The 12,167-nt window shown below is 36.6% G+C and overlaps 1 protein-coding gene across 2 annotated transcripts in view; it reads left to right on the forward strand.

Moving 5' to 3' along the window:
- The window catches only part of AMOTL1 (angiomotin like 1), a 703,914-nt gene that overhangs the window by 578,375 nt on the left and 113,372 nt on the right, over nt 1-12,167 (forward strand). For both annotated transcript variants that reach the window (XM_044071263.1, XM_044071264.1), the window contains exon 8: nt 9,429-9,578. In XM_044071263.1, coding sequence (XP_043927198.1) covers nt 9,429-9,578 — 150 coding nt within the window. The remainder of the gene's footprint in view (nt 1-9,428; nt 9,579-12,167) is intronic.

Raw genomic sequence — 12,167 nt, forward strand, 5'->3', positions numbered from 1 at the left:
AGGTGAGCATTTTAAAACCCAAAATTTTTGCAAGAATTCATAACTTAAAGTTAACGCCTTAATTATGTACTACAACATTCTTTGCTCACAAAGACTTCGTAGGAATATCTTTATTCATAAATGCACCTTTAGTGTCAATCTAAACAATTTGTAAATGGTGGCTATTAGCATACTTTTCAAAGTGGTTTTCAGAAGACAAATTTTGGGGGAATTAATGCATGGCTTCCTTTTAGGTTTTCAATTTAATGTTAAAAATTTTTTTAAAATGTTTTGGATTTTAAAACCCATTTATTAAATAAATAAAAATTTAAAATGCCCCCTTAGGCCCTTTTAAATTAGCTTTTTATTAAACCTTTGGGTTTTATGGATTCAATTTTGTTGGAAGAGGTAAAATTTATTGGGGTTAAAATTTTTAAATAAGGAAATAATTGAAGGTTAACCTTGTCCATTGAAAACTCCAATTGGGTTATTACTCTAAATTAACCACCCTCAAACCTTCACCCATTTTTTAATTTATATTTAACGGGAAATTTCAATTAAATTTATAAACAAACTAAAAGGCTAAAAACATAAAAATTTTTTAAAACTTTTTTGCATGATTTTTCTATCTCTTTTTTTTTAAATTAAAAAAAATTTTCAAAAAAAAAAATTTTATGGGTCAGCGAAGAATGAGGCAGGTATTACACAAGTGGGTTGTGCAGTCACAACTGAGACTAAGGTACTAGAGGCAAAACCTCTCCCCAGGAACCTGTCCGCGGGCTGAATTGTTTGGGACCAGAGCATGTATCATTTCCAAGGATAAGGCAGTTACTATCTACACAGATAGTCAGTATGCTTTCCACGGTCCATGTCTTTGCACAGCAATGGAAAAATAGGGAATGGTTACTGCCTCCAAGGAAGGAAATAACCACAAGGATTTAATCCTTAGCCTCTTTAAACTGTCCAACTTCGCTGCAGAAGGATTGGCTGCAAATACAATAAGAAGTCACGCCCAGCACCACACAAATGCCAAAGGATCCAGTATCGCTTACAAATGCACTAGCTGAAACCGAAGCTTTAAAAGTGTAGCCTTAACCTCTGCTTTCCGGGGATACAAAAAGAACTTCACCCTACAGAGATAAATTTGATCACCTGAAACTTTACAAAATTATTATTTTTAGGAACTTAGTACAGTTCAGGAAAAACAAGCGATAAGGTTAAATATGGGGCTATTCAAAGCAGGAGTTTTGTGAGTCTGGAAATGATAAGAGGTAATGTCTTGCCAGCAAACCTTTTTTGGGTAATGCCTCATTAATGACATGGCCATCTCATCTAAGGCCCTGCTATATATTTCAGATAATCCAGCAAATTTTTCTGGACCAAAGGTTTTATAAGCATTATGCTAAGCGATTTTGTTAATTGCGTTACTTATAACTTTGTACGCGATACCATAGTGGTGAGTCGCGGATCACCCCAGCTTTTCGCTACTCCATTATCCAGGATTCACAATCTGTAGGATTTTGGCTGAACCTTTCCTGATCAACAAAAGCGATTTATTAATTAGCAGATCATTATTGGTAAAGCACAAAATGGGTAGGCTTTCGGTAGCACCTCCAGATGCACTGTCCAGTAGCGAGGCTCTTACAAAGGTACTTTTGAAATTATCTCTCATTTGCGTTACCTACGTACATCTATTCTGATAATGGCGCATTTCTTGATTAATTTATTTCAAAGTTGGCGCCCGTTTTCAGATCAAAATTAAAGTATCATTGAACCTACCACCCACAGTCAACGGTTTGGATTTTGAGCATATGCGGCATTTCTCCAAAGAGCAAGTTATAAACTCATAGCGAGACACATCCCAGTCTTGGATAAACTGCTTACCCTCTGGCATACTGTCAATGCATTACCTTAATGAGTCGCGGTGGCGGGTCTTTTCGCAGACATTGAAGTGAAGAGAGATAGCAGATTACGTAGAATAACGGCAAAACTAACTGCTTCTCCTAACGAATTATTATTTTCAGTCAGAAGAACAACAGGATCACGAAGTGGAACCAGAACTGAAGGTACCTAATTAAGTAGTAATCTTGTTTTATTATGAATATCCTGACTATTGTATACAATGTCACAAATACGAGGAAGGATTTAGTCTTTCCCCACAAAGACATTTCAAACTAATTTTGTTGTTAATAAAATTGTGATTGTTACTATGACTGTTTTTGTACGTTTTATTTTTTCAAAGCGAAACTAGCCAGGAAGTGAAGAGAATAAAAATACGAAAACTTGGCATCCACCCTTTAATAAGTACCAAGCTATGTAAATATACGCATATGCTTTGTCTTTTAATGTTTTCGCTGGAAATTGTTGGATAATGCACCTTCTATCCCACCCCTACACAACACTGTACATGGTGGCCTGATGTTAGGGTACAGTAGTCCCTTTGAGAGCCGTAATGATACATGGACTTAATTGCTACTGTTTGAAACTTCAAGCATGTAGCGCAAGGACAAAATACTTTTACCCCTCATGGATTCGTCAAGAATGGAACTGTATGTTTCCAGAGATCTGGAAAAATTAAGGTTGGATGGAGTCGAAATGTGAAATGTAACCATAATTCATATAACTGTACAATAGATGGGCACTGTATTAGCTGAGGTTTCCAAGCCTATAAGGTGCTTATTAAGTTATTACAGGGGCTTTATTAATGTCACAAACTTTTTTGAGAAAAAATGTTATCTGTGTTAATATGATCTTTTGTTTAAGGGATACAAGACAAAGGAAATCATTCTATCACGAGTAAATATCTACTCTTAAGAGTGAATGACTACGTTATTTTGTCTGTGGTAAAAACATACAAATGGTTTACCAAAGGAATTGAATTCAGGCAGTTGTTTTAAAGGTTATTTGGCACCGAAAGCTATAAGACATTCCTTTTACTCTTCCCCAAGGTAAAATCACGAAATATGCGATTGCCAATGTGAATAAACCATAATTTAATCCAGTAAGAGTAACATTTGATGCATCCTGGATCTATCATCACGATTTGGCCCACAGTAGCAGCGAGGACTGTCACACATGGACTTGGGCGATGATTAATGTCATTTCTTGGGCTGAGTATTCTTCCAGCCTATGGGACAGTAAAATCTATTTGGGGCTCAGAGAAAACTGTCAAAACTGTTAGAAACTCTGGAGCAATGCAACCTTTTCTGCACCTAGAGTTGGTATGGATGAGGCCTAACTGCAATGAGAGGACTACATAGTGTTGCAGGAATCGGATGGCGCTCGATTTCCGCCTAGCGGCGAAGAACCACTTGCTGGGCTCTGTCCAGGAGGAGTGTTGATTCTTCACATTCTGACAATAATGGAAGCACTGATATAGACAGTCATTTTGGAGATCTTACAACAAGGATTTCTGAACACAGAAACCAGGATAAGAATCATTGACTGACTTTCCGGAATTGGTTTGCGGGAATTGAGGGAACAGGTATTTTTGAATAATCTTGAGTGCTGTATGTATTGGTGCCATTATATTTCCTACTGTTGGGTTGTTGCTGCATTCCTTGCACATCCGAATGATAATACTCGAGTGTATTGTTCTGCCAATGCCAACTAAAAGAAGCTTATTATTTTGAATATACAGGAAATGAACACAATGTTTAAAACCTGTATGAATAAAATGTTATTACTAGGGGATACAAGAGAATGTTGTAAGGGGAAATGTAGTAAAGAATCTTTTGTGTTCAACATCTTTGTCCTGTATAGGAAGGGTTAAGAATGTGAAACTGCATTGCGTGCGAAAAGAAATAAGCTAAAATAGAGTTTGTTTTTTTTTCTAAGCAAAAGATTTGCTGACCAGAAAAGGAATGCACAGATGCTACGCAGATTCCGAGCACAGGCCTATCTGGGACTGACCTCTGACCAAGGGAGGAGTGCATAGATGTTACACCCTTGATGTAGGCCACCAAACTTATCTTGTGTCCTGACTTTTTTACCATCTAAGAGAGCTCCACACTGGGCTGAATTTATAGCCTTGACTGGAATTCCTTGTTCTAATACAACCAGCTACTTTGAGTATGCATGAAAGAAGAAATTATAAAACCCATAACCAAAGTGTGTAAAGAAATTAGACTGCTGACCGGGCAATTTTTGTAGCAGATCTCCAGCCATCGTATTAAATAAAACTCTTTTGGCCTACCCTTTTTTGCTGCGTGATTCTTCCAGTATATGTTAAGAGTATTAAAAATCTTTTGACATTTCGCTTCCCATGTCACTACTTCTCCATATAAACCATACCAAGTTATATGCACTGATTTACATTTCTAATTACTTGATTAGCTTTCCATATTAACAACAGCAATTTGGATTAATGTTTATGCTATCCAAATCTTCGGTTCAAACAGTACAGGCAAATGTAGTAACATATGCTATGGTTTACCAAGCAGCACTTCAATGGAAATTTTGAAGGTTTTAGACATAAAGATGGTGGTGGAATGTTACTTACTGTTTATATTAATAGAGTTAAAAATAAAACATATTATTTACTCTTATTTAGTTCTGATTATTATTAGTTAAAGCATGACAGATTATTTACAAACAAGTATAAGCAGTATAATCAAGAAAGTATAATTAGAAATAGCATTTGAAGAACTTATAAACTTTTACAAGAAATAAATGTTATTATTCTATTAATGATATTTTCATTACTGTTCTCTCCCTGCCCTCCCCCACCCTTTACCCACTACATAATCTAAATAGAATGTCATTGTTTAAACAAAGAAAATAATAAAAAAGAAGGAAAAAAAAAGGTAAAGATAAAAAAATGTATCAAATTACTAACCTTACTTTTTTCAGAAAGAAAAACAAATCAGTCACAGCCTGCCATTAAATCCTCAGGCATTTTGACTGGTTATGAAACAAAACATTTCTTTGCACATAGAGAATAACTTTGATTAAATCTTTTCCAAAATATTTGTGGCTTTCTGGAAATGCAGGAACTATATTCAAAAAGATTAATAATGAACTAAAATGATGAGAGAGAAAAAAAACATAACAAATCATTTGTTTTTAGTCTCTTCTTCTTCTCTGAAGTCTTCCAGGAAGCTTCAGTTGCCAATCTCTTTAATGAAGAACTAGCCCATTCCATTTCTTCTATTTTATCCAAAATCCTGTTTTCTTTGACAAACAGTAAAACAGAGTCTAAATCATCGAAGACCTTAGGACCATCAGGAAGGAAGATTTTAAGCTTGGCAGGAAACAGAAGGTATGTTTTAAACTGTGCTTTTGTAAGCTCCCTTATTAGTGGCAGAAAACTTTTCTTTTAGCAATTACCATGGAAGAATAGTCATTGTCAAAACGCACAGTTGTCTCATTAAACTTAACAGGAGCTTTAGCCCAAGCAGATTTAAGAACCATCTCTTTATCAAAAGATGATAGAAATCTAACTATAACTGATCTAGGATAGTTTTTGTTAGAGTTAGTATTAGCTATAGATCTATGTGCTCTTCGATACCAAAAGAGAATGCTTCTGGTAAATCTAAAGTTTTAGGAGCCATGTTGTTAAAAAGAAGTAATATTGTTACCTTCAATATTTTCTGGCAGTCCAAAAATCCTAATGTTATTGCGCCTAGATCTATTTTCCAGGTCATCCAGCTTTGTTTGTAAATGTATATTTTGTTTCAGCAGAAACTCAATGTTGATTCCCTCTTCTTGTATTTTATTTTCCATGTCATTCACAGCTTCTTCTATGCCTGTCATCTGGATCTTCTGTTGTTGCAGGTCCATATGTAACAAGTCTATTTGTTTTGTAGTTTTTTCTATGAAAGTGTCTATTTTAGTATCCATTTTATCCATCTTAGCAGTAAGTTGCTGGACTATAATTATCAGAGACTGAAGTTCTTTCTTGATGCTGGAGTCTTGAGAATTTGTCTTACTGGAACTCATTTCAGACTGCCTTTTTTAAAGTTCTGATGGAACTTATAATGGAATTCAGTAATCTGTTGCTGTAGCCCCCTAGCCAGGAAGTCTTGATGTAGGCTGAATAGATTTATGATGAAATCTCTAAGCTCACTGGAGACACATGCAGTTCTTATCCTCTGAGATTTTATAACATTTCTCTTTGTGATCTTGGGATGCATCCTTTTTGTTCAGCAGTATATTAACCCTGGTTGGTTTTCTGAACAGGATGTTGGAGAGGCATTTGTTTTCAGTGTCCTTGAATATGTTTATACCTAAAAACCTGACCAAGGTCTTGCTGTGGCAGGTCATAAATCTCAGGAAGTTAGTGGAATTACTGATATGGTTGTAAAAGTCATCCCCCCAGATGATAAATATGTCAACGATGAAATGCAGATAGCATTTCATTGATGCAAAATAGAGGCTTTGGTACACTGCCTCTTCCTCCCATTTTCCAAGAGCCACATTGGCCAGGCTTGGGTCCATGGTCACCCTCATAGCTATTCGAGCAGTCTGCTTATAAAACCCACTGTTAAACATGAAGTAGTTGTTTGTAAGGATTAGATGCAATAACCTTCCTAGAACTTCTATTCCTTCTGGTAATACATTCTCATCCTTTTCATACGCCTCTGTTACAGATCGAATACAGTAAAAGTGTTTCCACACGTATTGTGACTAAGATTGTGGAATTGCTAACTGCAATATCTCTGCTTTTGCCAAAAAAAAACGGAGAGTCTAAAATAAAAGATGTGTTGGCCTCTGTCAATGGTTTTATCAGGGCATCAAGGTAGATGGGTATTGTCTCAGTTATGGAACCACCACTTGCCATGACTGGTCTGTAGGGAGGATCAGAGATATTCTTATGGGGTTTTGAGATCCCAAAGAACATTGGTATTTTTGGGTGGGGGCTCACCAAAAAGTCAAATAGCTTGGTATCTAATAAATCATCCTCATGTGGCATTCTTAGCTCTTAAATTATTAAAAGCAACATTCACAGTGGTAAAATCACATTTGCAGTAAAACCTCTTATTGTCAGGCATGGCCTCAATCTTGCAGTTAGAAGCCTTTGTATCTGTCACTAAGATGCCTCCCCCTTATCCACCTTCATAATCCTGTGAGTCTTATCTCTGCTCAGATTTTTTTGAGCAGCCAGTTCCTCTTTGCTAACATTGCATAACTTATTCCTAGGTGGTTTACTAAGGACCCTGAGGATATCAGCCTCACATTTTCTTCTTGCACATTCAGGGTGGGTTACACAGGGGGCAAAAGTCACTGGGCTTTTTCAATGTTATACCATCATCATTTCTGTCAGTGTTGCTTCCATTCTTATCTTTGTCATTGAAAAATACTTTGAGATACAATTCCCTCACATATAGTTTTCACTGTTTCCACCAAGTTACTTCTATTCTGTTTTGGGAGTGGGATCCTAATCACCTTTAAGCAGAATGCTGTAAAGGCCATCGTGATTGCCCCGGTGAATCTGGATTGCATGGCATGGAAGAAATGAATTCCAGAGTTGCTAAAGTTATCTTGTCATATCACTTCTTAGGTTACATCTGGTGAGCTCTGCATCCAGTTTCAGAGGCCATACATAGGAAGACAAAGTAGGCTGGTACAATGTGAGTAATACTAAATTACCATAATGGTGAAGGGAATAGAAGGATGAGGTCTGTGAGAGGACCTAAACAGTCTCAGTTTGTTCTAGAACAGAAGATGTGTTACATGACTGTGAGGGGACCTAAACAGTCACAATTTGTTCTAGAACAGAAGAAGTGTTACATGATTTTTATTTTGCATGCACAATGTTGTATTAGGCAACAAAGAGAGTGATAACCCTGAAGGTGAAACAGCGTAAGGGGGACATTGGTGGCATATAGAAGGTGGAGAATTCAGTACAGACTTGCTAAAATATGTCTTTACTGAGAAAGATAGACTACTTGGGTTCTGAAATGTATTGCCAGAGAGAATTTTACAATGTAAACTGCCAGAAATATTCTGAAAAGCCTAAAACACCACAATAAAACTGGGCAAGTTGTAGGGGATGGGCTTGATGTTACATTTGAATGGACGAGATAAGTCATAAATCTTTTTCTCTTTGCAGTGTTATGTTAGCATTTATACATATAAGTAGTGCTGACATATTACTTCAAATAAAGATCTGTCACAGTCATTCAAAATGCTCATGGACAAAAAAAGTGCCTTAGCTGCAAATGCTAACTTCTGTAATGTAAACTCTCTTAAAAATATTTTACTGTCTTAAAATGCTCTTATAGCATCATGAAGATATAGTACCAACATTGTTGACAGTATTACCAGTTAGGTATACTCTGCATCACATTTGCTTTTTCTAGAGTAATGTCTGCCTATGTTCTTGAGTTGTCCTTGTCCTTCCCATTAGGGGTTTCCCTGCAGCTGACATTTTATTTGTGAATTGCCCTTCTTAGTTTGTTCCTGTAAATCTCCTAGCTTCAATGTGACATGCATCCCTTAGCCCTTAACCCATGTCCATTAGGATTTCTTCCTTATTGACATGTTATACTGTAGTTCAGCATTTTTCCTTTCTTACAGGGAGGCTCATGTAATCCTCAAAATGTTATGTACTTAAAACATTAACTTCAAGGGATGTTTTTATGTCAGATCAGACTAAACATAGAAGGATAATAGTCAATGAATATGAGTGTGATTGCAAAGCAGTAGTAAAAGAGTAACCAACAGATTAGCGCAGTTATTTCACATTGCAGGTGTCAGTGGTGCCTTTTACGCAGAAGGCTGTGGGTTCTATTCCCACACCAGGTAGATTATTTGCTGACACTGCAGTGCATCATAAGTGGGGTGCTGTACTCCTGAGTGTGCCATCATTCGGATGAGACATTAAATCAAGGCTCCATCTGTTTGAGTTGGTGGTAACTCAAATGGATGTGAAAGATCCTAGGACACCTATCAAAAAGACTAGGGAAAGCTTCCCTGATGCCGTGGCCAAATTTCTGCTAGTAGTGTAAATACTACCTCTTGTCTGCTATGAAAAGAGGCAATTAGCCTAATAGGACTAACCTAATCAATGAAAGAATAAATAATAAATAAATAAGCATATCTGGGTATTTGTAAGGAGGTATTTTGTACAGTGCAGAATATGCTATTTTGTAAAGGAAGGCTGAACGTAGGTTTTAATATTTAGGGTAGGTTCAATGATTTTTCTGTGGTTTGAGGGAAGCTCACTCTGACAGAGTCTGAGAACCTATGGACTAAGGAAGTCTAACAAATTGTGTTTAAAATGTTTTCTTCACCTTCAGACTTAAGTATTCTGAATTATATGGGCTAAAAGGAGACATGTGAATTGCTGATGCCATGGCCGTTTTATTCTTTATAGTACTAATTTTGTTACTGATATAATTACTATACTAATAACAATGACAAAATGCTTTTATATTTGGGATTGTACAGGGTTAAAGCACTGTTTAACTTGCTTTTATGCAAAATATTGTTCTACTCTAATACAGTTACGGAAGAAACAGATATATGTTGAGAAAGTCGAGAAGCTACAGCAAGCCCTGACCCAACTGCAGGCAGCGTGTGATAAAAGAGAACAGATGGAATGTAGACTACGTACACGGCTGGAAAGGGAGTTGGAATCTTTGAGAACACAGCAGGTATCATTGTAAAAATGTATCATTTGATTAGCATGCTGAACTAGTACAGTAATATTTGATCTGTCATGGTTTGGTTCATCATTTTCAACTAAAAGACTTCAACCACAGGTCTGAATCAGCTTGGCAAGGAGAAAAACTTTCCCAGGCTTCAACTCCTTCATGTTACCCACAATGCCATACACTTCTTGCCTTTTCTGCACATCACCTTTGTCAGTTGTCCTTTGGCCCCAGACTATTTTTGCATGTGGAGTTTTTATTTTTGGTAAAACTTTGTTACTTGCTTTTAATCAGGTCAGAAAATAATTGTTCACAGACTGTTCTTAAGAATTTCAATCTTCAGGTCAGGTCCAACTATTTATTTCTTATTGCTCTTTTTCCACACATTGCCTCCACTGTCTTCCATTCATCAGCCCCGTCCTAGTCAATCAGCCCACTCATACCCCATCACCAAATTGAGAGTCAATCAGAAGAGGCCATCATTAAGGCAGCCATCAGAGATGGTTTGTGGTCTTTCTGATTTTGCACTTGCATCCTGACTCACACTCAGCTAGCTGACTCTCATATGTCCACTTATATATCCCAAAACTCTGAGCTGAGGTGATACATCAGACATATAGTTTTGGAAAGGTTTAGACTTTGATACCCTGGTCAGACGTCAGTGGTGAAAACTCATCTTTTTGCAATACTGCAGTAGTGATCAGAAGGACATCTACTGTTATGGTAAGTTGTTATACAACTGTACTTTCCCTAGGCTGGTGTCCCTTAGAGCCACATTTACCAGGTCCATTAAATGTGTTTCTCGTCATTGTTCTGTGACTGTGGATACTGGATATGTGAAACTTTCAAAAGCTATGCTCCAGCATTAGGTCGAGACAGGTCTCTTCCCCTTCCCCTCAGATTCCTGGAAGACAGTGACAGTTCTTCATTACTAGCCTTTGTTTCTGTCTCCTAATTGGCCTTAGGGTCATTTTGTGGAGACCTGTCAATGTCAGAAGTCAGTGCAGACACCTCAGTTCCAATGTTGCTCGGTATTTTGGTGTTGATCAACCGAGGCTACTCTCACTCTTTGTCAGTAAAGTCATCGGCACCAGCCAAGATATCAACATCAACAAAGCCAAATGCCTCTAGCTGTGGACATGCACATTTCAGCCTGTGTTTCTAGAGAATAGGCAAACAGTCCACTTATGCTGTGCTGATGATGTCATAAGAAGTCCAAAACGTGCATGTCCACAGCTAGTGGCATTTGGCTTTTTTGGCTTGAATCTTTCCATAAAGACTTAAAAAGGACAAAAGTAAAAAGTCATGGACATTTGTAAGCCATATTACTGAAACAGTTGATGTCCTGAAGGGGTCATTTACATATATATAACATTCACTGAAACTTTTAGACAGCTCCCAACTTCTGTTAAAGCCAAAAAAAAAATGCTTTGTTTTACCCCTAAATCTCATTTAGACAACAATCTGGATTTCAAAAACAAATTCTCAGACAGCACACACATTCAAAGGGTTACAAGTGGCATTAATATATATATAAAAACCTAAAATTTGGTCTGCATAAATATGAAATAATCAAAAAAGACACATAAAAAATTAGAACATTATACTAAATAGTGTCTCACTGAACCTAGTAGAAAAATTACAGCATTGGCCTATCTACTGCCAACATTATTTTGTCTCCTCCTGTACTTGTAAATCTCCATGCCAACCAAATCTCCAAACTACAGCAATGCTGCAACAAAAGTTTGCCTGTAATCTCCCTTATAGGTCCCATTACTGCACTGCCCTAAAAAACTTAACTGGATAGAACTGCCTCATTATCTCAGCTACTTACAACTGCTTGTTTCCCACAGTCATGTACATAAACCTAAAAGGGGTCTCACCCTAAAAAGTATCTTCAGAAGCCTGCCTACACCCAGAAGCCTACATTCAGCAAACAAAGCCTTACTATCCACTCATAAAGCCAGTAACACAGCAGGGGAAGCCCATTATTCCATTCACATACCTAAAACGTGGAATTCACAACTTCTACCACTAAGACCCAATAACAACCTGTCCACTTTTAAAACAAAAAAACGTCAAGAGATAAACTGAAATAAATCCGAACAGGATAAATAAAACTCAGGTTTAATAAGCGCTTTCGGAGAAGTCAATGCCTCTCCTTCTTCAGACAAAAAACATTTAGACCACAACGCCTTTATAATGCACTCAGTATTCAGTTAAATACTTAATTACCTTTGTTAAATGAACTCTACACTTAAAAAAGGAAAGCCCTTTGTAACTAACATATAAATCTAAAAATAGGCTGATTCATGAAGTCATAAAAATTCTCTTTCATTTAAAACATAAATGCAAATTCACTCTTACCATTTCGAATTAGCATTATATTACTAAAAATAATTTTACTTTAACAAAAACACTTCTTAATGTGTTTTAAAAATCTCATTTTATGTACTAACGAACCCGTTTTACTTTTAATTTTAATTATTTATTATTTAAACATCCTATCACTTTTACATTTTAGATTTTAATACACTACTTTAAACTACATCTCAATTAAACGTACATATATTGTGCAAAAATCTATAGTGA

Source organism: Protopterus annectens, chromosome 5.part0 (assembly GCF_019279795.1).
Source record: "Protopterus annectens isolate FY-2018-M chromosome 5.part0, PAN1.0, whole genome shotgun sequence".
Classification (NCBI taxonomy): domain Eukaryota; kingdom Metazoa; phylum Chordata; order Ceratodontiformes; family Protopteridae; genus Protopterus; species Protopterus annectens.